The sequence below is a fragment of the Cynoglossus semilaevis genome, chromosome 1 (genome assembly GCF_000523025.1).
Source record: "Cynoglossus semilaevis isolate Cse_v1.0 chromosome 1, Cse_v1.0, whole genome shotgun sequence".
Taxonomy (NCBI): domain Eukaryota; kingdom Metazoa; phylum Chordata; class Actinopteri; order Pleuronectiformes; family Cynoglossidae; genus Cynoglossus; species Cynoglossus semilaevis.
In genome coordinates, this window is record NC_024307.1 from 30,809,789 (window position 1) to 30,834,697 (window position 24,909).

Consider the following 24,909-nt stretch of genomic DNA (forward strand, 5'->3'; position numbering starts at 1 on the left):
ACCTGAGCAGCCACAGAGCCCTTTAAACTGTTGACCCGTGGAATGAATGAATGGCAATGTTTGTTTTCTTTTTTCTATTGTGGCCAAGAACCGCTCACTGGTTAGCCACTGGAAACCAAGTTGAGGCCAAGTCTAAAGAAGAGGAGCGATTTTCCCAACACAAACCAAAGAGATACGAGTGGTGTGAACCTAGATTCCCCCCGTTATACCATCCACATTAGAGGCACTGACGCAAAGCACTACAGCCAGAACAAGATACAGCGCAGCAGGGATTTCACACTGATCTTGTTCCCAAACATTTGTAATTAACATTCCCCCTCACTCTGGCTGTTTCTGGAGCTATCAATATCCCAGTAAGAAGATTTCACTTCCCTAAAGAGCAGGGAAACAAGCAGGATTTGGCAGATCAGAATCTGATTGCCCAGACAGAACAAATATTTAGTGTAGTATGAAGTTCATACTGTATTTCTGTGTATGCCATAGTATATCGTTTAAATCACTTGCCATTTTGTCCAGTACTTCTTGTAATAGATTGATGATGATAGAGCTGTACATGCAAAAATCAAACCAAACCAAGCATCATGAAGAGGGGTTGTCTGTTTATTCATGTCATTAACAGCATTGTTTTTATTTACATAGTGTCTCACGTATTGGACAGAATTCCCAACAACCAGACATTAGATGCTTTCCTGCACGGGCTGAAGTTCAAGCGCTTGTCCAGATTTGTCTGAAGACATTTTGGTGCGATGGAAAGTCCGTAAATGTTTTTCTAGACACTTTTACAGAGATGTGTGCTTGTGTTGGGATGTGACCGAGACAACCTACTGTGCTTTTTATGATATGAACAGCAAACTCCAGGAACTGAAGACTGAAAACCGTTTTATTGCACTGTCCGTCACTGTTTCGTGCCTCAGCATCACTGCTCTAAAGGCGATGAGATGCACTGGCCGTGAAAAACACAACTGGACACAAATTATTAATCATTAGGAAAATACATCATAGATGGTATGACCAAGAGTTCAAGAAGAGGTCGTCGGCGTGAATAAGAAAAATATACGACGTGTTCAGACTTGACTATGTACAGAAAGGGAGGACGCTGCTGCAGTAGGAGCAAATCCTCTCAGTACTGACTGTATTCCTTGGATGAGAGTTTCGCAATGATGCGCTCCAACTGTCTCTTCGCTTCGCACTGGGGAAAGTTACTCATCGCGTAGTACTGCGAGGCAATTTTCACCAACCTAGGACACAAAGAAAGTCATCGTTTGTCACAAATATTGTCTTCAGTGTTTCCTTATGGCAGAGAGGGCAAGAGAGTGAGAGAGAGAGAAAGAGTGGGGAGGTGAGAGAGAGAGAGAGAGAGAGAGAGAGAGAGAGAGAGAGAGACCTCCCTCTATGTTCACACAACAAATTCAATTGTTTGAGTCAATTCAATAGGTTGTGTGAATAAAAAGGACATGTCACAGGAGTGTGGTCTGGGAGCACTTAGTTATACATCTTGGTCATTTGCAAAATAGAGAAATGTAGCCAGAGGGCAGCATTCCTACATATTAACACACCACGGATCAGTTTGATGTAATTAATATATAATATCTTCCAGAAATTTCTGCACATCTGACCCTTTTCTTGTGTTGTGGAGGCACAAATACTCACAAATATTCACTATAGTATACTGACAGTTAAACTTACCACTCTGGCTTGATGTCAGTGCACGTGCGGATGTAATTCTTGGTGGTGAGCACAAACTCATTGTACAGCACCCACTCGGGCTTGTGGTCCAGCACAGTGGAAGGGTGCAGTTGCACCACCTGGTTGTCCTTCACTGTAAGGTAATGACCAGTCCGCTCCAGGTGAGCAACCTGTTCATGGACAACAACATTTTAGATTGTAACTTTATATTCCCTCAAAGGGCTATGATCTAAAGGGGGACATATTTTGACAAATGGACTTTATTTACATAGTACACATGTTTGCATCTGGAGTGTCTCTCTACTGCCAATTTTGACAACAAAGTAATTCATTTATAACAGCCAACTTACAGACTATAAAACAAGCCATTCCACTGATGCACTGATACTGTACCTCCTGCCTAGACGAGAATTTGCACGGAACTGCTAGACCGTTACGATATGCAACCCAAAAGCTAAGTGGCTCATTCAGCACAGAGCTAAATAAACGTGTTAAATGTGTAAACGGGTTAACACTAGAAGTAGTTTGTCACCCGTAGCCACATGTGGGAGAAAAGACCAAGGCTGCACTACTTTCAAAAGTCTATATATTAACATAAAAGCTGCGAGACGGCCAGGTTCAATCTTGGCTCTCCACTTATTTTGTGGAAGTTTCTTCTTTTTCTTATTATTCTGGGTCTGACTATGGCTAAAAACATATACAGTTGGACCGCAGTTTGTTATTCAGCCAGTTTACCATAGTTGCCAGAATGGTATACACTACCTTAAAGACAGACAGCTACTTTCTTTTAACAGCTCAAACGCTACGGTGACTTGACGTAAAAATAACTTCTCTGCCACAGAAGATATTATATCTGTTGAGACGGAGGACATTTTTTTCCATTCTCATACTTTTCCGACACCTGTGAAGCTGCAGCGGCTGCTGTGATTAACCAAGGCAATCAGTCTCAATAAAGACCTTTCCAAACAAAGACATGATCTCAAATGCTGCGAAAGCTCCAACATGAACCGCAAATTTGTCTCCCAGATAAAGGTTAATGTTGACAAATATTTAAATATTAGTGCCATAATTCAACCTGTCAGGTGGCCTGTTTCAGGTAGCCTTGAAAATGGCTCCTTGCTAAATGCCATTTGTTTCCATGAGGGAGGCACAAATTGATGTGATTTCTTGTTATGTGGTTAAAACAAAACAGCCGCGCATGTTGGTTTATACTTTTAATGGCATTTGTTCATCACCATAAACATCCAAGCTGCATTTTTAGTGAGGGCAAACATTCGGTTTTCAATGTGATTAAAGAGAACAGTAGCAGCAAAAGTCAGTGAGCACCGGGTTACCTGTACTGTAAAAGACAGAATGTGCTAAGCTGACAAACTAATCAGGTGCTATTAATTACTGCCCTGTGTTTGTTTTTCTGGGTCAGACCTTCACAATGGAGGAAACATTGTCACAGTTTCCCCTGCTGCTCCTGAGGTATGGTGTAGAATAATGACCAGAGAAGTGTTTTTGCAGATCCTGTTTGACCTTTTGGATATAAAATGTCACCACTTCATCATTTTATCGAATTAGACATTTGAGGGAAAATTTGCACATTAGCCAGTAATGGACAAAAAGTGTGTTCAGTGACACTGGAATGACCTTTTGACACTCAACCCTAATCAGTTCATTCTTAAGTTAATGTGAACATATCACAGGAATGGAACCATAAAACAGAACCCAGAAAAAAGAATAAAGGCATTTATGAATTAAAGCTATGATGAACAGTGGAATGAATGACTCCTTATCCGAGGAATGTAATTTATAAATGTGTTTTTTACTGAAAAATGACACCCTGACTGACTGACCTGCATGAAGAAGCCCGTGACCAGGGCTCGGCGGATGTTGGTGTAATAATCTCTGCTGTTGAACTCTGTGCTTCGCCGCGGCAGGCTGAAGCGTTCCATGATCCTGGACAGCTGCTGACGTACATTGTCAGCCGACATCAGTGAGCGGTAGTTGACAAAGTTGTCATAGCACCACTGAGTGGACTCATGGTCTATTGTAGAGAGTAAAGAGAATAAAGTTCACCGAAAACGAATAAAACCATGAAAACTATTCTGTGCTATACCTGAGTGTCTCACTTTGTTTGAAGGCGTGGTAGACATTGAGCAGCGTCATGTGATCTCCATCAATGTGGGCAAAGCGCATCTTGGACTCGTCAGCTACCTTCTTAGCCTCCGTAGGTCGAACGAAGCACTGTGGGACTAAACAAGGTTGGTATGGGCCCCAACACAGCCGCCCATGTGGATAAGTTAAGCAAATCCCACTGAGAGGAACAAGGCCTCAGCTGATGAGAGGCACAGAGCACTTTACAGGGCACACTGTATTCGCCAGGTCTTTAAATTTGACAAGATATGTACAGTAGAAATAACACAAGACATGGCAAATATGAAACACCCAAACTCTTGTCTGGACATTATTCTATGCAACGAGGGACTTTCAATTTATTTTAAATGTCCTTTGATTTCTTTGCAGCCAAAGCTGCTGAAGTGCTGCACTGAAAATGTAAAACCTGTCCATTTTTGCTTTTTAGTCTTAATAAACTGGCCACTGCATCCGACGATTATTGAAATGCATTTCCTCTACTCTCAAAGACCCTCGGAGTCCCTTCAATGACTTCAAGATTCATCTCAATGAGCAGCGTTTTGCTTTGTGACGGCTGGAGTGCAATTACTGCAAGAGTAGAGCTGGTGGGCCACATTTTGTCCAGACATGTATTTTTCCCACTTTTCTTACAAGATACAGCTGACTACGCTGGCTTGGGCCTCTGCTTACACTGTAGTTAAGGTCAGTAATGTGCTGTTATTTATGGAAAGATTTAAAGTGTAAGTCTGCATCACTAAAATGTCCTGTAAATGCTTTAATGCACCATGTACAAAAAACAAAGTTTAGTTAAAAAAAATTAAACAACTATAATGAATATATTATAAACATATTAAGGAGCTGCCCTCTGTGTCCCTCAAGTGGCTGGTTTATTTTGAGCCACATTTCAAGAGCAATGGATAGTCGCTCAGATCCCCACAGAGGGCCAGCCATGAGCATTACCTGACAACATGGCAGTGATGGAAAGGATCTCGTTGGAACAGTTGAATTCACAGCTGGCGATGACCATCTTGGCCAGTTGGGGGTCCAGAGGGAACTCTGCCATCATGGAACCCAGCTCCGTCAGGTCACCGTCGTCATTGAGCGCTGCCAGGTAGTTCAGCAACTCCAGGGCTCGCATCAGGGTCTCTGGGGCTGGTGGAGGCAAGATGGGAGAGACTGGCCATTATAAATGTTCCAGGCCCATGGGCAAAAACACACAGTGCTGACAAAACTGTCAAAACTTCTTTCATTACTGCAACTCTCCGGAAAATTTCAGAAGCCTCAGGACTGATCAAAACTTAGAGGAATCAATGCAACTACTCTAAAAAAATATAACTCTTCAGGGTTTGAAAGTGAATCAGCTCAGTCCATAGAGTGCAACTTCAGGTTACATGCAACAGAACCTAGACGACAGGTTCTTTCAATGAAGCGGAAATGAAATGTTAATGTGGGGAAAATAAATCTGAAAGTCGACAGCTCTCACCTGCAACATTTAGCATTAAGCTACCAGAAGTCAAATATATAAAACATTTAAATACAATGGATAAATCTGTCCAAAATAACACCTTTAGCAATTTAAAAAAATGTTCAACAAAAATAAGGGTCAAAAATGTACTTGATGGTTATTTTATCAAGAAAGGGTAAGATAAAATAAATGATTAGATGAGAAAATAGGAGTTCTGAATACAATGGAGTTTCAATACCTACTGGTACATGGACTTTCAATCGAAGACAAATTTGAGTAAAGAAAAGACACTGACACTCAAACAAAGAGAGACTTGTTTGCACAATTTCTTACAGGCAGCATGAGGTGAATCCAAATGAGAGCGAGGCTGACGGCCAGAGTTATGCGACACAGCAACTTAACGGAGAAGTAATCATGGCAGAGATCATTTTTCATCCAGCGCTCAGGCAATCCTAAACATCTGATGCAATTACAGAAGAACTTTCTACTTAATGCTTCAACACAAAAAGGCCCTCACTGTTTGGTTAAAAGATTTTTTTTTCCACCAGATGCAATTATTGACCTTTGGCTCCTGAGAGCTGAAGCCTAATGACCAGTTGCATGTTAACTGAAAATCAGCTGTAAGTACTGGCCGCAGCACTCGTTCTCTTTCATTTCCACCAAATGCTTAGGAAAAAAATTCAATTTCAAACAGCAGGGTAGTATTTTTTATGATTAACTAATATTGATTTGAAGCATTAGAGCCTCTAAAAAAAGCAACACAAACATGAAAATGAGTTCCGGCCATACTAGAATAGGTGGCTCGAATGGGGGCAGAACAAAAAGTGAAAATCTGATTTTCAACTTCTACTAACATGATGAAGCAGTGTGAAAATGCAATCTATACGCCACTGAGCTCGTCAGAAAAGTAAGTATTGACTGCCTCAAGACAAGAATCTGATATATTAACCAAGGGCTGAATCAATGGGATGAAAGGCTAAAGGTACATTAAACCATATTGGTTTTGAAAGCTACTTATTTGGAAATGTCAGGAGGCAAATGAATCCCACACAGCATAGTCCTTATGAGAATCGCTAGTGATTTCTTTTGGATTTTCCATTTGGTTAGGTTGTACACATCAGTTCCCCAGTGTTTAGTCAGCAGTGAGTGAGAAGAAAAGAACAGTTTATACTGAAGGGTTTCACAGAAAACCAAGGTTCCATTAGAATTGTTTACAAGGTTATAGATTTAAAAACATGATAGTGGAGTGTGATAGGTTGATATTCTATCATCAGATCAAATCGTTTAAATCATATTCAATAAATGTCATTCTACAGTGTCCAGCTGGGATACAGGGATACTGATACTGGTATTGTGACTGAAACTCCACTTCTACTCAATAACATCAGTGAATACGCTAAAAAAAACAGCAAACAGATGAGGCATTCTTTCATTTAGTTATTTGACAATAGTACATGTGTGCATGTACATTTGTCTACCAAATCTGTTATGACAGAGCTGAAGTGATACCTTGTATGTTCTCCTGTGCAAAGCAGGAGACAGTATTTCAAAATTGAAATGGGCCAAAGCTCTGGTCACTTTCTGTTCAACTGACTGTTTTAACAATGCAGAATTATGAGTTTATTTATCTTTATGTTTTTAAGATGATTTCCATTTAGTTTTCCTTAGTTTTACTGATATATTGTCTAATGTGACGCCAGTATCAGTTTGAAGATTGTTTAGTTTAATTCAGAAATATTTGTCATTTTGGCTGTAAATAGCGTTCTGAGAAGGAAATGTAACTCTCACTAAGAATTTCCTTGCTTAATATTTTCCCTGTGGTTTGGTTTGAGGCTACTTTTACACGCTGCACATGCCCCTATTATCCACAAAGCTGTGCCACCCACTGTAGTTCATTGTCAATGTATTGATACCCAGAAAAATTAGTATACATACAAACATACTCATATTGGTTTACAAAAAAAATAGTACTTGGACAACCCAGTATGAAAACGTCCTTGATGTGGCTTCAGAAGGTTCTTTAAAATCTCCTAGTAGTGCTGGCGCCTGTTCTCAACAGAGACACTTCTTTGACCAGTGAATTAGCTGTGAGTGAGGCCTTTGAAACAGAGCAGTGAAATTGAACCACTGTAACTAGATCATAAAGTGCCTGTCCAGGACCTCGCACCGAAACCATTCAGACAATGCAGTCATCATTTGTTGCACTCAACCATTTTCAGCCCGCAGTGTAGTCAGGGGCTAGTTAGGAGAAACCTTCTGCCACGAGTGGATCAAATAAATAAAAAGCTAATCCTCCCCTTTGTTCCCTCACCCAGTTAGACTCGGCAGACAAGGCCAATCCCATATGCTGACGCCTGCCTGTACGATTTGTGAGAATTGTGGGGGTGGTGGTGGAGGTCAGTCACGTTTCACTGGAGGAATATAAAGGGAAGGCAATAGCCAAGGTGATAGCACTACTATTGATGTAACCAATTTCATTCTCAAAATGGCGTTTGCCACAGTGGACGGGGAGAGATGGGTTTAATCTCAGAGGTGAGATGAAAACTATATTATGGTGAGAAAAGGGAGGGGGGAGTGTAAGGGAGGGGAGAAGGAGGGAGTGGTCTTCCTGGCAGGATGTAGGAACACACACTGCGCTGAGGAATGCCATAACTTGGTGTCACAGTGAAATAGGGTCTGTGTTTTGAAATCGATCCAAGATAATTTTGGATTTACAAGAAATCAGAACTACCTACAGAGACTGCCAGAGCATAAACAGACCAATCAAATAGAATCATAGCTCCACAAAACACTTCGCTCAAATTGAAATTTCACGTCAGCGTCTCATAAAAACAGGAAAATGCTACTGAGATGTAAAACAAAGCTCTTATCCACAAATCTCCTCCACTATTCAGAATTTGATATCTTTCAGATCACTTTATTTTGGCTCTGTAGTCTAGGACTAGATCCCCAGTGACACAGCCGGCCCAGATTCAATTTTACACACCACAAATGCACATTTACTACACACAGCCCGATGTTACAGCAACTCGTTGTACTGAATCGAAGGAAAGGGGAGATCCAGGTTTGGTGTTCTTTGATAAAGTTAGTTGGTTGAGTACCTGTGAAAGTGATGATAAGAAAATATATTTCTTAAATCCTATGATTACTGTAGGTCCAGCAACTGTTAACATTACAGTCTAAATCTCTAAAAGTTATTTTCTAGGTTGGTCAAACAATTCATATTTGTGATTTGATTAATCACAGGGTCGATATAGATAAATCACAAGAGGTGAAGATGAATCAACATCCCAAAATATGCCAAAATCTTGCTTTGCCATGGAGCAGGTAGATGCATGTCTTTCACATCTGTTTTTATTTGTAACTACGGTAACCCAACTGATGTCAAGGAAAATATGCAAAAGTATAACTCACAGGGTTTTTTTTTTCATTCTTTTTTTTGTTGAGTTGGTGGATTTTAGTAATTACTGTACATCTTGACTGTGACTTGTAAGATGGTATTTAAACCTTAAGGTGAAAATGCACTAAATTTGACGTGTGTTCCAACTGTATTTTTTATACTACAACTTTTTTTTCATTAAAAAAACAATTATTGCTGTAAAATTGATTTGATTATACCTAAAATCAAAAAAGGTATACATTTTGTGCTTACTGTTTACAGGTAAATACTACAACTTTACGATAATATAATATATGATATGATATGATATTATATAATATGATAATATGATAATATCTGATATTACTGAATATCTTTCCTGAAGGTGTGCTGTGAATGTAGTGCTGTGAATGCAGTTGCGATGACTTATCTTTCCTGAAGGTGTGCTGTGAATGCAGTTGCGATGACCTGACTCGTGAGCTGACGTGCTGATGCAACAACATAGTTTATATTGGGCCAATACTATAACTTGGTCCAAACTTTAATAACAAAAAACAGGTTATACAATGGGACGAGTGACTGCCCAGGAGTGAAAAAGAGACACTTGGGGAAGATGCATCTAAGCTAGCTGTCAATCACCAAGCACTGGCAAGTGCTTGGTGAGTAATGCTTGGTAAGTAATGTTGTACTTCTTGGTGTATAGTGCAAAGCCCTGTGGAGCCGATTGTTCTTCTTCTTTAGGTTTCAGCTGTAGTTCTACATATTGTTTGGTGCATTACATCACCTACTGTAGTCTATTCTACTACAGGCCTTAATTTCCTGAATGGAACTCCAAAGGGATTAATAAAGGTCTGTCTGTCCATCTATCTATCGATCTATCTAGGTGCATCAGAAATGTGCCAACCATTTGAAGCTGTGCTGATGAACACTGCACAACATGATTTATTGGTCAAATGAAATCATTTAGGGTAATAGGATTTGGTTAGCACTGGATGGTTCTGAAATATTAAGGCTTTCAATAGCAGCAAGCTGTCAAATCTGTCAAAAGACAATTACATTTTGAGCAATAGATTAAAAACAAAAACATGTTTTTTTTTAAGCTAAAGAGTTCTGAAGACTGACCTGGTGGATCCATGAAGTCAAAGTGCACCAGGTCATCGATGCCAAGCTTCTTTAGCTGCAGCACCACTGAGGACAAATTCGACCTTAGGATTTCTGGGTAGGTGTTGTCCTGTGTCAGTCAAGAGAAATGCAACATCTTCTTTAAAATGTGTTGGCCTGGGCACTTGCTATTACCTGATGTGTTGTTCATACATCAACACAGCATTCCAGGGGCTATTTTACTACCCCTCATGATGTGAAAGAATTACCCAGTTAAAGCAGAGAAGTGGGAGTCTGTGGGTTCATTTGTCACTAGGTGGATGTGTCGTTATAACAGGTTTTGAGAAAGGATGGGTTCAGGAGCAAGTTCTCAGGAATATAACTCAGGCAAACTGGGAATCATGGAGAGTTCTGTGCAAATGCTGTATAACAGAGAGCTTTTCCAACTGGCAGGCAGCTTGAGGGTGATGCAAAGTGCTAGTGGCTCTAAAGAATCTAAGGTATGATAATCAAACCCTTGTTTACTTCCTCGTCAAACTTTTATTTTTCCCTTTAAACAGTCTTCTCACTTACCTGCATTTCTGTCTTATAGGCTTTTTCTGTGTACAGGCGGAAACACTTTCCTGGACAGGTTCTCCCGGCGCGACCCGCCCTCTGCTGCGCTGATGCCTTACTGATGGCTGTCACCAAGAGCGACTCCACTCTTATACGTGGGTTATACACCTGGCATTGTGAAGAAGAGGCGGCAGATAAATTCAATTTTTAGCCTGATGTAGAAAAGGCACCCTCTTTAAGACTTAATCTTCTGTATACCTGAACAGCTTAGTAAAACTACAACCACACATACACACAATCCACTACATTGCATTCATAGTATCATCTTACACCACATGTCTGACTTGGCTGGAAGCCGGTGAAATGTCAGAGCTAAATAAATGGCTTTTCCATCTTTGCCACCGCTATGTTTATCTGCAGATTGTCAGGCAACTGAAGCAGATGATCGCAGCAGATAAAGGGTTGTGGGAGAAGATGGGCTGGGAAGAAGGAAAGCTCACCTTTTGCTTGGCAAATCCGGGATCAATTACAAACACCACACCGTCGATGGTCAGGGATGTCTCTGCAATGTTTGTCGACACCACGACCTATGGAAAGGGGAGTGAGCAGGTAAAGAAATGATCTAGCCTCAGGGATTTGAGACACATGTTGCTGTTATCACTAATTAAATCACTGTGTTTCCTATAAATTATATATAACTATATATAGTGGGTAGCATTGAATGCCACACATAGACTTATTTTGCACCAACATGATTAAAAATGTGGTTTTATTTATTTTAAAGAGAAAAAAAACCTCTCTTAAAAAGAAAACTGACATGTAACCTCTAAGTAAGGAAAGTAGTAGAGCAAATGTTCCAGCTTTAAAATCCACAGAGAATTTATCTCCAGACTGGGAGCAGCACAACAGTTCAGGTCACAAAAGGTACAAATCCACGTCACTGCACTATTTTGTTATGCTGCAATCGACCAAGACAAACGTCTACTCCTGTAATGTAGTAATGCAAGTTCATCTTTACTGCATCTGATGACCTGCTGTGTAGTAACAGCCTTTATGTACTAAGCATTTTGAATTCAGTGTAATTGTAAAAAAGAAACACATAAAAAAAGTCAAATTTTTGCTCCAGGGCAGACTCAAAATGGATGATTATTTTTTTTGCACTAAACCACTATTAACTTGTCCTATTAAACAAGCAATGGTTGAATGTAAAAAATCTTAGCATGATGGTTAACCTACCTCAGAGATTAGTGTACAACTACACTAAAAAGTATCACCTCATAGATATTCTTCTACAAAAAAGCAACCCACTGACTGTGTGTAGCATGTTGCTAACTTTGTTGAGATCTCTGTTGAAATGTTTTTACATGGTTTCCCCAAATGTGATGTGTGGTTCCACTTAAGGGTAGCAATCTAAGGTGAATGAAATGTGCACACGTCACAGATTGGCTCCTGTTGTGTGGCAGAATAGTCTGGCTGTTTTTAATGCTGTGCATTTAAGGTTAGGGAACAACTGCATCCAAGGAGATTCAATTTAACTCAATTTAAAACATTTGAATCTCACAAAAGCCTTAATGTGAAGCATTTCCACTTGAAATTTATTGTAAGTAGTTGTGAATACACACCCCAGCCCTCCCACTCCCACACTGGCCTCCCCCTGCTGTTCTATCACCTCTGCTGTCCCTGCCTGTTTATTTCTGTTAACTCTCATATGAGTTATTAGGATATATTTAAATTCACCATTCACACACATTTGCACAGAGGGAGACAGACAACACTTGAAACAGGTTACATCAAACTATAATGTCTTCTCCAGCTGTACACAAGTACAAGTGTTAGGACCATTACTTTAAAAACCAAATAAAAAGAAATAAGTAACAAAACAGTCACTTCGCAATTATAACTCATTTAGATAAATTGGCTGATTTAAACTCATTTAGTTTTTCATTTACTTCACTCATTATATAAACAACATGACATTGTGAATGTCCATAATCCTTATAGAACCATGATTGCAGTTCATTCATTATGTTTGACACAAATGTTTGGCATTGATGACAGCGTCATTACCAAAATGAAGCTGACTTGAGCAGAGGTAGCCAATGGGTTAAGCACTTAAACCTTATGGGCTACAGCAGGGATTTCCAATATGTAGTGCACGCACTGGAGCCACACAGCGGAAACAAAGTGACCAGCTACAGTTCCTGTCATCACTGTCTCCTATCACTGTGGCTGTGACATAGAGTGCACGCATTCTTGTTGTTAGCTGACATGTAATATTTTAACATGTGTCTGTCCAGCCTACAGCAAACTCATTCAGGCTTAAGTAACTGAGCTGCAACCCAAGCCAACACAGATAAATCTACAATTTTTCTCATTAGTCAAATTTAATAATCTAACATTGTAACATTTGTTGGGGTACTATTGAGCATAAGATCAATCCAAACTAATCCAAACTAATACATTTGGATTACAGCAGCAACACGTGTTTTATGTTGTGTCATGTACGCAATCAACCATGTTGGAAATATTTTTGGCCTGGTTGAAAAACAGAATAATGGGTATAACTGAGCACCCAGACAATCTCTCGGCCTCTCATCTTTACAATTATACCCTATAGCAATATGGCTCTGTGAGATGACAGCTGAGATGGGGAAAAGAAAACGCAAACAAGTCACTTCACCCCGTGGGTCTCTGGCTGTGGGTATATACACAAACACTAGGTAAAGAGGGGAAGACTGGGAGGCAGATTCACAGCAGTTCTCCTTCCAATCAGGACTGCCGCTGGGATAAGCTTTTTTGCTTATGTAACACACAAAGCCAAATGGACAAAAAAAAATCCTTTTGGATTCATCGTGGCACATGGTGGAGTGCAGCAGCCAGGTTAAAGCTGATGCTAGTGGCAACTGTCACTCCAGTGTCACAGCCTTACATGGGAGACGGGAGGAGAGACAACATTTTACCCACTGTTTCAGGCAACAGGGAACACATGGATTGGTGTGAGAGGTGTTTGACGGCTGCTTTCTCAGTTTAGTTGTGAAAACTGGCCATTTTTAGCCATTCATCTTTAACTGCCTTCAATTAGAATGATGTGGTTATTATACGGATGCACATGTACTGATATCAGTATCAGTATCTGGACCAATACTTCATTCAAATATCTATTCGTAAATTTACCTGTGTTCCTAATCAAATATGCGTTCAACAACGTGCTAATCCAGCACACCTGATACTCTTTCTTGAAACCCAACATAAGAAGTATCCTTATCAGTACTTGGTATCGATACAACTGTGGTTTATTCTCTACTCTTTCAAGAGAGATTTTGCAGAAATCTTGATAATCTGACACCAAGTCATCTCCTTTTCCTCTGCAGGTGGTCAGTACAGCTTGAAAGCCACGTTCCATAGGAACAAGTGCACACATGTTTATTGTTCGATATAAATCTAATCCCGAAGCTCCAGAGAACAGGTTCTTACATTCTTGCAGTGCTAAATGTACTATAAGAAGCCCAAAGGTGTAGTGATGTCACATCATTGGGAAAGCAATTATGGACACTGTGGCAGTCTGAAAATAATTTGGCAGGCTTAATGATGACAGACCAGACAACCGGACTGCGACTCGTGACAGACAGGATATGCCAGTGTTCCCAGCGAGGATTCAAAGACGCGGAATGCTTCAGTCTGGTTAAAAAACACAGAACAGGTGAGGCTGCACTGCGCTGTGTTGGAACACAGCCAGGGCTCCAGCAGATGCCACACACGACATCCTCTCACATTTCATGATCATATGGGTGGCCTCATTGGCTGCATTGATTTTGAAGGATTATCCAGCCTAGGGCCATTACAGCGTACGCAGGTCGGCTCCTTCCAGTCTGTTTCTGCACTGGATAATCCTGGCTTCTTCATCAGTAATATCATTAGAGCATCATCTCTGCATGTTATTTCTGGGTTATTACCTGCAGGAGAGAAAGTACCATGGCTAATACGGGCCATCTTTCACATTCCCCACTGGGAAACACAGCCTTGTTGACAAATAAAGGCTCCCCCCAACTGGGGAAGAAAGAACGTGCCTGAAGCTGAAGTGACGCGCTCACACTCTGGGTCCATTGGAATGAACATTTGGAGGAATTAAAAGTAACACGTGGGGAATATGTGAAATTTTAAAAAAGCCAAAAAGCAATGCTAACACTTACGTCAGCCCATTTGCTCAGGACAATTTGAGACACTGGAAGGCAAAGAGAGACTACGGACCTGATTATTAGTCTTATTCAGCCTTGTTTCTAAATGATAAAACTGTTTTTTTAAATGGCAGATCAGTGTCAATCCTAGAGAAGCAATGATGAGTAAGAGCTTTATGTTAATTAAGCGGTGCTTAATGCTGTCGTTAACATGCACAGCCGCAGAAATGACAGACATTAATTCTGTTTTACCCCTTCCTCCTGGGCAGGACTGGGTGACATCTTTGCATTTTTTTACTTGACGAGTTGCTCCGTTCGATATGCATAAAAAGAACATTGACTTCAAACAAGGCAACTTTAGATGTGACCACCACCCATTCAACAAGCACCAAAACGTAAATAGGGAAATAGTACTGTGCAATGCCTTTAGCCGCTAGGTTGCTGCTGAGAATCCAGTCAGCAGGTCAGCATTTAAGAAGGATTTTGAAGAAATACTGTATGTGGAATACATTGTCATGTTAACCCACTGCTACCACTGTATCATGGTTACATAATACAGGGTAAGAAGAGGGCAGAGAATGCAGGTACCATTTTAAGATAAAGGTAAAGAACCTGTCAATTGCTGTCAAACAGGTGTGTTAAGAATCAAGCTCTGCTCAAACTTTTTGTTTTTCAACCAATGCAAGTTACTCATAACCTGTCAGTAACTCAGTCATAGATTTCCTGTATCATATCTAAAATTATTATGAGTATGATTTTTTTTATTATAAGAATTTTGTGATTTGTGATGACTGTCAAAAACTGTCAGAAAAAAACAGGTCTGAGTAGTGAACGTGGATACTCCAAAAGTACTGGTAGAAGTGAGTGTTTACAAGTAGCAGTAATTTGTTTTTCCTGCCTATGCTGTATCCCATCCTGTTCTGCATCGATTAGAGAAGCTGCAGCAATAAATCATTCATCATAACTTCTCCTATCAGATGCTGAGTGTGAGTTGTGCTCATTGACTGGCAGTGATGATGTTCTGTGAAATTTCTGGCCAGAAGTGTTCAGCACAGGTGGTGCTGTTCCTCAGTAGACGAGCCTCTATGAATAGAAATCGTGGAAGAAAAAAAAGAGAGAGAAAGATAGGCTTTGTCTTGTGTCTGTATCAATAAGAACATCATCCAATCCTTTGAGATTAAGCGATTGCAGAAAATTCTACTGTGCAGCAAGAAAAGTCCTGATTTCAGTCAGCTCACATAACCTTTGACAAATCAGACCGCAAAGGTCTGAGGCCTCCTCTCTGAGCAGCGGCATGGCTCGTACAAATGTAGTGGAAAGATAAAAATGACTGAGAATGCAATACTTTCCCGGGGCTCAGAGGGTGTGAGTAATATCCCAGTTATAATTTAGAGCAGAGAAGTGCATGCTGACAAAAGCAGCATATGTTGTGTGAGTCAGTTCTGCACTAAAGCTGAGAAAGGGAAAAAAGTTTCAGTCCCTACCTTCCAGCTCTCTTCCTTTACCCATCTTATTCCCCATCTGTTCTTTCTACATCAACCCCCACTCATTTTCTCTTTCACCTGGACTCGCCAACAAACTCCCTGTGTCGAACGCCCCCTCTGAGTGTTTTTATAGCAACCAAGTACTTATACCTTCCTTCCGATTGCTCCGCTTGGTTTATTAGGTGGGGGTGGCTCGAAGATCTTCTGCTGCTGCTGTGGAGGCAGTGTGGAGTACAACGGGATGATTTTGATATCACCAACTTCTGGCCCCAAATCGTCAACCTCCCGCTTGATTCGCTTGCAGGCTTCGTCAATTTCCTGAAAGATAGAAGCACAACACTTGATCGTGGCAGCGCTCATGCATGCAAAAAAAACAGAATCAAACAGGTTTTCAACCACACCTGGATAAACAATGGCAGGGGATCTGGTTGATAAGAAGAAGCGAAGAGGCAGCGGCCGGGGAAACCGTGGTTCCCTGCTACAGTACATTTGTTCTAACTATCGCTCCATCTGACGGAGGAAATTAAACCTGGACTGCAGCGTGCCTTGTTGAGCTCCCTGTGGCTCTGTTGTCAAATGCAGCAAGCAATCATGGAAAACATGCACGCGCACACACGCACGCACGCGCACGCACACACACACACACACACACACACACACACACTCAGCCAGACGGACTCAAAAAGGGTTCATTATTTTACAGTGCAGAATTGTAGAAGGGAATGTGAGATGAGACTGCAGCACTGATGCATAACCAGCGGCAAATCATGGCAGATCAGTTTAGTGAAGCTGAACGCTCCAGAGCCGGTGGGCTGGCAGGCAGACAGAAGACCTGAGTAACACCAGGAGTAAGAACGCACGAGAGCGAACACAGGACGAGGCCCTGTTCTCCAAAGGCCCTTTAGAATACAACATTAAATGTACTGACTATACCCAGATATTCCACAGGCGCAGCTGCCTCACTTCCATCGAAATTCTTGTTTTATTTTACCTATAACTACACTCACAAACATTCTTAATGGACCAGAACAAAATATAACAGCTTTTCATTATGAGCAACTTCCGCTGCTGAAACCCATTTTCTTTGTTTGTCTAACAACAATCATTTAATCCTCATGAAGCAGCAGTTTATGCAGGCGTCACATTAAATCCAATGCTGTTGCACCACCTGCAGGCCCTAGGGAACAGTGCAGCAGCGTCACTCTGAAAGCAACACTGAGGTGGCTCTTGATTTAAAAAAAATAAACAAAAAAACAAAATAAACAAAAAACGTTTTACCATCTAATAAACTTAAGAAAGTGAGCAAAAATGTATTTATCACTGTGTGTGAAGCCAGTATCAGGCTTTGACGAGAGAAAACAGTAATTTTGCCTCCTATTCTTCTTCACGCAGAGTGTTATTAGCTCTCCTAGTCCTGCTGTTTATTGCATTAAGTTAAACCCCGCTGATGGCCACGTGCCTCTTAATCAACACACTGACATGTGGAAAACAGTAAATCTGAATGGATTGGTAAAATTAACCAGGGTATTAATAGCCAATCAAGCCTCTGGATACAGCAGCTGCCATGCAGGAAAAAAATGGACCTCTCTGCCAAATCCCTGGAAGCAAGCTGGCTGTCCATCCCTTAGGGACATGAAGACAAAGTGTGTGCCTGCCTTGTGTGTGAGCAGACCTGCACATAGGGGCAGTTGGCCACTGTCAGAAACCCGTCCTCCAGCTCTCCCTACAAACCCAGAAACATCAATCTACAATCCAAGATAAAAACCGAAACATTTCTGAACTCCTAGCCGGGCACACATCCTCCCTGCCAACACTCACGTTTTGATGTCAGCTGCTGAGGGGTAGGCTTAAATATTCGGATTTATCATAGCTCGACAGCTGTGATATGAATTGTCTTTCTTCTTAAAGTCGCTGCTTCAGTTTTATTTGCTCCTAAATAGAAAAGAAAGCAGCGAGAAGAGAGCTGATTGCTTTGCCAAAGATTTGCTTTGCAATCATTAGTCTACATCAGCGCTGCTGAGAAAGTGAGGAGGTTAAGAAGAGCTGGAGGGGCGTGCTGCAGCACCCTTTGAACACCCATCTCTGCCAGACCTAGTACACATTAACTTCTTTAACCCAATTAGGAGGAGGGGTGATAATGAACTTGCCGTGGGAGTGCTCTCAGTGAAGCTTCACAGAGTGAAGTGTGTGTGTGTCGGGTTGGAATTAGAGTCCGCAAATTATGTCTTATAGCAAAAATAGCTTTTCCAAAACATTCCTTGAAAACATAAAGTGTGTGCTTAGGCCAAAACTTTTCTTAGATTCACAGCCCTGGCTATCGGTGTTTCTAGCCATCTGAGCAGCTGTGGTTACTCTAAATCTAAAATCAATTACCAGCCCTCAAAGGAAACCACTTCAAACAGCGTGCCCTCTAATGACTTCATCCCCTTCATAACAAGCTGCATATTGATCAGGCTCTGACAAATGAAAACTGACGTAGGTGTACTGCAACAGTCGAGTCGCTGTTGACTGACAAATAATTACTGCTAATAAACATCCCGCCACAGTTTAATTGGTAAAGCCGCAAAGTCATGACTTGTGTGACGTATTTTGTTGCTGACAAAACTGTCTTTAGGTAATGCAGGTGTGAATATTTATGGAAATGTGAACATGCCATAGTAATGACGGCAGATATACAATAAGTGTTCACAAGCGTTGCGTGTTCTCTGGCGCTGAGGTGAGAGAGTAATCACTTTGGGTTCTGACAAGTTTCTCTTGTTCAACGATCAGGAGATAAAAACTATTGTTATTGCTTTTTTCAGGCACTGTGTGTGTGTGTGTGTTTCTACTGAGCTGTGACCAAATTCATCACAGTGGGTGTGAACCCTGCCCCCTATTACACATCACATCAGTGGACAACATTTGCAGAGAGAGGGAGGAGAAATAACAAATGACCTAATTTCAGAGGGAAGGCCAGAATCTGGGTCACTTGTTGTGTTTTCTTTGCCCTTCAGTTGGTCCAACAGGTACGGGCACACACACGGACAACCATAACTTTGGACTTTTATTTAATTCTTGTGCAGACATTAAAAGGTACACACAGTATCACTGCATGTGTAACTCTTGAGACATTTAAGATGTTGCATGAGACTTTGAGCAGATTCATCTGGAGCTATAGATTAAATCACCTTAATATGGTTGTTATGTACACCATATTGCATAAGTTAGAAAAAGTGATATTTTTAGGCGTTTTATTTTCCAATTCCTTTGGGATGTCTTTAATCAGCGCACAGCTGTGGACTAATCACAATTAATCATGATTGTAACTGATCATGAGTAATTCAAAAACATTCTTTTAGATGACAAAATGTCTTGCTTCCTACAAATTGCTAGAAGAGAAATTGAAGTGTGTTTCAAACCAGTTTTTATTTAAGAAGTTGAAGTTTAGATTTTAATATTTTAAGCTTGAAAACAATTCAGTCCCATACCTCTTGTCCAGTGAGGAACAGCAAAACGTCCCCTTCATCCTGCTCACACATGTGGATCTGGATGACAGTCCTGATGGCTGCTTCCAGGTAGTCCCTCTCTGGCTCAGGTGTGTAGAAAATCTCTACAGGGTGGGTACGTCCAGGAATGGTCAGCAGGGGGCAGTTGTCAAAATACACCTGGAACTTACCAGCGTCAAGTGTGGCACTCATAACGATGACCTAAACAAAGAGAAAACACCATGTGTTATATGATATTCCATATTATATTTCAAATTTGAAATACTTTTAGTCGAAAGCAGTCTAGATAGTGTGCTACAAAAACCAGGGTGATGTCCAAATGTCCAAACTCCAAGTCACTGACTTGTGACCTGGTGGTATGTATAGTCAGTGACCTATATTAAACCAACACAGTCCTTGTTTCTGATATTAGGTACACAATGTTCTCTCTAGAGACATTAGATGAAACACATTAGGATTCTGATGGGGAACCACGTCTCTCATTTTCAATCTCAAACATTTTCAGGGGCCAACGTCTGCGCATTTCACTTTACGCTCTGTGAGACATCATAATTGCTCTTAATGAAGGCAAATTAAACTTTCAAATTTGGTAGGGAATGATGATGAGGGAGGTAGAGGAGTGCAGGCGGGTGATCATTCCCAATAACCTAGACCTCATTTAACAGTCTGCGAACAACGACCCTAACCTTTGATTTCACACCGACACAAAACCAGCTATTATCCATCTGCTGTTTGAGGATTACTTCTGACGCACATGGCCTATAAAACTGCTGGCTGCCTGTTCACTCATATCTGTGACCCAATGTCTTGTATTTGACTCAGTTTAACATCAGAGGCTACATATTTTGTTGTTGAAAAAGAATGATGTCCTTTGAACAATACGGTTATATTTGTCATTTTTGATAACGACTCAGATTTGCATCATCAGGACACAAGAAAAAGAAATTGTGAAAAAATAAGAAATTATTCATGGACATGCATCTACTGTAAGAGGAAAGTTTTCTGTCAACAAGATTTAAAAATCTGTCAAAGGAGACAAAATAAATTCAAAAGCTGATTAAAATGTATCTCCTAACAAATCCAACAAACACACCTTTTTTTTTTTTTTAATAAAATTTTTACCTTTAGGTCCTGTCTCTGACGGACCACTTCCTTCAGGACCCCCATGAGGATGTCTGTAGCCAGTGTGCGCTCGTGGGCCTCGTCCAGGATAATGACACCATAGCGCTCCAGCAGGGGGTCGTTCATGGCCTCCCGCAGCAACATTCCATCTGTCATGTACCTGAGTAAACAAAAGAAAAACAGCAAGGGAAAAAAAAGAGAAAGTTACTTGTAAAGATATTGTCATCCCATAGAGTGGCATTAAATTACCAGGAAAATATATTGAACAAATATTTATTAAAAAAAGGTTTTATAGTGCATATTAAACCTGATTTATTTTATTATAAAATAGGATTTTAATATATTGTACCTTTATCACAGTTTAATTTCTGGTTAAATGTATTAATTAATTACACTGAGTATTATATATATAACATAATTATGGAAAATCCAAATTCTAAAGTCTAATTGAATATGGCTTATAAAATGACATTGTTTGTGGTTCTTCGTCCTATTACACATTATTATCGTATTTTCTAGACATAAGTATAGGTCGCACCAGCCAGCTAGAGTCAGTGTGAAAATAATGAACATGTACATTTTCAGTGGTACAGGAGTAACAGATACTGGTACTCAAGCCTAGTGTCCTTTTGCGGCTGTCAGTGTGAAAATAACAAACGGAATTATATATCTTAATATATAAGTAGCAAACTTAGCCAAAGGTTGAAAAAATGTCCAACTAATAGTCCGGAAAAAAACAGTAGTAAAGTGTGTCAGAACAGAAATGCATAAAGTCCAAATTGAATATATTGAAGGTATTTGGAAAAACAGAAAAATATATATATTTCAAGTGCTGTTTTATTCAACAGGCTAAAAAAATTATTATAATATTTGTCATCAACATTTTGATGTTTTTACTTCAACCAAGAAACCCTGGAAAAAAAAAATCAGTTTTTCTGAATGGTCCTCTTACTTGAGAACAGTCTTGGCAGAGCTGCAGTCCTCAAACCTAATAGAATAGCCGACCTCTTGGCCCAGCACGACATCCATCTCGTCGGCCACCCTCTGAGCGACACTCATGGCTGCCACTCTCCTCGGCTGAGTGCAGGCCACTGCTCTCTTCGGTCCTGGCAGTGAACGCACCATGTCCACACACCACTGAGGGATCTGCAAAAGACAACAGGTCCTGGTCAAGTTTTTTTTAAATAAAATTAACTAATTAATTAATTAAAAATGATCACAAGGCAATTTGTGTTTATGTTACAACATCATTAAAAAATAACAAAAAGTGCACAAAAATTATATTTTTGATAGGAAGCCAGGAGACTAAAGGAAAAACGTGTCCTGCTTTAAAACAAAATGGAAGTTTTTATTTGTTGTTTACTAATGCTATTAGTAAAGAACAAATAAAAGTTGTGTTTGTTGGTAAAAGTGACTTGCTTTTCAGTATTTCTTATCTTTCAAAATCCACACCTGAGTGGTTTTTCCAGAACCTGTCTCTCCTACAAGCACAAAAGACTGGTTCCGCATCAGGATGTCAGTGAAGGGCTCTCTGTACTCCCACACCGGCAGCTGAAGCCTCTTTTTGAGGATGTCATAGTAGCGCGGCGTGTGGGGCAGGTTGGTGAAAGGGTTGATTTGCTGCTGTAAAGGGTTCTGCTTCAGGATGCCTGCACTGAATGCAGCCGGGTTGTTGTTGTTGTGCACCCCAGACGACTTCACATCCCTTTCTCTGTCACGGTCTTGATACCGGTCACGGTCCCTGTCTTTTGACCATTTATCACGGCCTCTGTCTCTGTCAAAGTGACGCCTGCAACAGCAAAATGCACATGGTTAAAGTTTGGCACATCATAGCCCTGATCTCCACCAGGGGGACAGATTTGGTCACAACATGGAACATTAAGTGTGCAAATATTATACAGTGTTAAGTTCTTTTACTCTAAAATACCATGAAAAGGTTAAAGTCCTTTGATATCCACGGTGGCAAAAAGCAATCTAATTGATCACAGCACGCAAAGGTCATGGACAAGCTAATGACACACAATCCACAAAACACTATATTTGCTACAGAGGAAAGAAGGTGACCTGGAGAGAACTTTGGATTTGTTTATGGTTGTGTGAGTCACGTGGAATTTGCATATGTTCCACATATTGTAAAATTGTATCTTTAACCTTTGGGTTGTTAACATGTGCAATACAATTTAATTCAAATGTATTCGACAGTTTCATATTATTTTAGAATATATTGATTGACTGAGGGAAAAAAGGCATAAAGCCTGTCAAGTTGTGCTTAATCATATTCAAATGCACATTGCTCCTGCAACGACGATGGCACGTGACGTTTCACTCCTGCAACGACGATGGCACGTGACGTCTCATGTTGGCAAGGAAGTAACTGCTGTTAACGTTAGCCCAACTCAGTCCTGCTCTCAGCTTCATCTTGTTTTTGCAAACAGATGTAGCATGGGTTACAGACTTTATGTTTATGCATGTCGTCACATAACGGAGGTTTAAACTAAAACCACACAGAGTCAGGGCACACAGGGTTTTAGCCACATCGGTCGTTTTTGCTTTCATTTCACGCCCCCCGCTACGTGTTGCCATGTTTGTTTAAAAAACAGCTAAGAAGAAACTTTATAAAGACAACTATACATTTAAAAAAATTGCGGGGTCAGAAAGTTAGTTTGAATAGCTTTATGGTACCTATTTAATCTGTGGGTTCTACCTGACAGAGAATTTGTTGTGTTTGTCTCTTTTTTGTTTTTATAAATATGTTATAAATCGTTTTGAAAAAACACGTTACGTCTGTAGTCGGCTATCAATACAAATCTGGCAACCCCGCCCCTTCATCTCTGTGCTAGCAACAGCCTTTGCCATGTTGCTAACTCGTTAGCTGTAATTGTCAAGGTTGGCGATAGCATGGCTACTTTGCCAGAATATAGCAACAAACAGCCTGCAAAACGAGCGCTTTTCTTTCTCATGTAAATGCCACAAACACCAGTAAACCTCTTAAGTACATTATTCATGGTTAGATTACTCCAAAAGAAGTAGTTTGATTACCTTGCCATTTATGTCTCTCAACCGATTAGCTGCAAATTTATGACTTCATACATTCTCAAGCATTAAAGCACCGGCGCAATTCGACCGACCGGAAACACTTACCTCATTTTGTTTTGCGTTTAACAGAAAGAGGTCTAAAGTCTACGTCTATTGTGAGACCAAGTGGAGTCTCTGCAGGGCAAAAAAGGCTCCAGGTTACCGAGTCCCGCGCATGATGCTATCCGTGGAAGTCAATGCGGTGGTGCTTGGATGCGGGGGGAGGATGCAGGGCGCACGGCTGCCTCTAGGACGTCTCAGTATGGATGAGGACGTCTCTTATATTGGTCTTAGTGTAACATTTTGTTGATTATACTACTGTATGTATGGGTTTTTAAAAAAATAAAACACTACCTAGATTATATATTTTTTCCTCTCTCTGAATTAATTCTAGATTAATACAACAGCACACACAGATATGTTTGAGTTTCAAAAGAAAAAAGTGAGGAGCATAAATATATATTTTTACTTTTGAGTTTTATTGTAAGGACTAGAAATCCCTTCAACCTTAACAATTATAAAGTGATGAATAATCTTTTACTGAAGATAATCATTGCCATTGACACAGGTAATTGCACATCCTGGACTTTGCTAACAAGCTGCATAATGGTGAATGGCTCATTGCTTAAAGCAGAGGGATTGATGGTGATGGTTAATGTTGAAGTCAACGTTAGAACAAGTCATAATGCTCTAATATTCAAGGATAATTTAAAATACTGGGGATTTTCTACTTTTCTGTCTGTCTCTCTTTCACACACTGTTAAATAGCGACCCAATTGCCTATGAAATAGCCCTGGCAAACATAGCATGGTGGCAGGGAGGGCATGGGCAACGCAAGGGACTAATCATTAACTAAATTACTTCCTGAGCTTTGAAGAGCTGGTTGCAAAATATTAACAGTCAACACTAATTTGAATTTTCCCTCTGTAGAAATAATCCAAAAGGGTTGTCTTTAGCTTTAAACATGAGGGTTTTTTTACTGTAAATGGGCAGTTTAAAAGGAAATATGATCATATCCAAAATATTTAATAATTTATTCTGTCAACGTGTTGGGATGTTGTTTTTGAAGCTACCACACACCACAAAACAAAATTAGAATGCTTTCTCTGTTATAAAAAAACAACAAAAACTTACTATTGTACTTTGAAAAGGTCATTGTAAATTAATGATTAAAGTGTTAACTGTCAGTGTTCAGCTGTTAAGCAAATAATAGAGCCCTTAATGTTAGCAATACCTGATTCCCTTGTTGCTGAAGGACAAT

At 40.3% G+C, this 24,909-nt stretch overlaps 1 protein-coding gene across 2 annotated transcripts; it reads right to left on the reverse strand.

Moving 5' to 3' along the window:
* Positions 1-579: 579 nt before the first annotated feature.
* Positions 580-23,990, reverse strand: dhx15 (DEAH (Asp-Glu-Ala-His) box helicase 15). Of its 2 annotated transcripts, none has more exons than XM_008326421.3 (14): positions 23,613-23,710; positions 22,026-22,362; positions 21,526-21,719; positions 20,574-20,733; positions 19,434-19,652; positions 16,117-16,284; positions 10,808-10,894; positions 10,326-10,475; positions 9,774-9,882; positions 4,768-4,959; positions 3,804-3,926; positions 3,528-3,718; positions 1,687-1,856; positions 580-1,238 (listed from the first exon to the last, which is right to left on the reverse strand). In XM_008326421.3, exons 1-14 carry the CDS (start codon positions 23,618-23,620, stop codon positions 1,121-1,123), a joined length of 2,226 nt encoding a protein of 741 aa, XP_008324643.1. In that variant the 5' UTR covers positions 23,621-23,710; the 3' UTR covers positions 580-1,120. The 2 variants fall into 2 exon arrangements, with proteins under 2 accessions (XP_008324643.1, XP_008324650.1); XM_008326428.3 differs by lacking the exon at positions 23,613-23,710 and adding an exon at positions 23,715-23,990 and having other exon boundaries at positions 1,121-1,238.
* Positions 23,991-24,909: the final 919 nt, after the last annotated feature.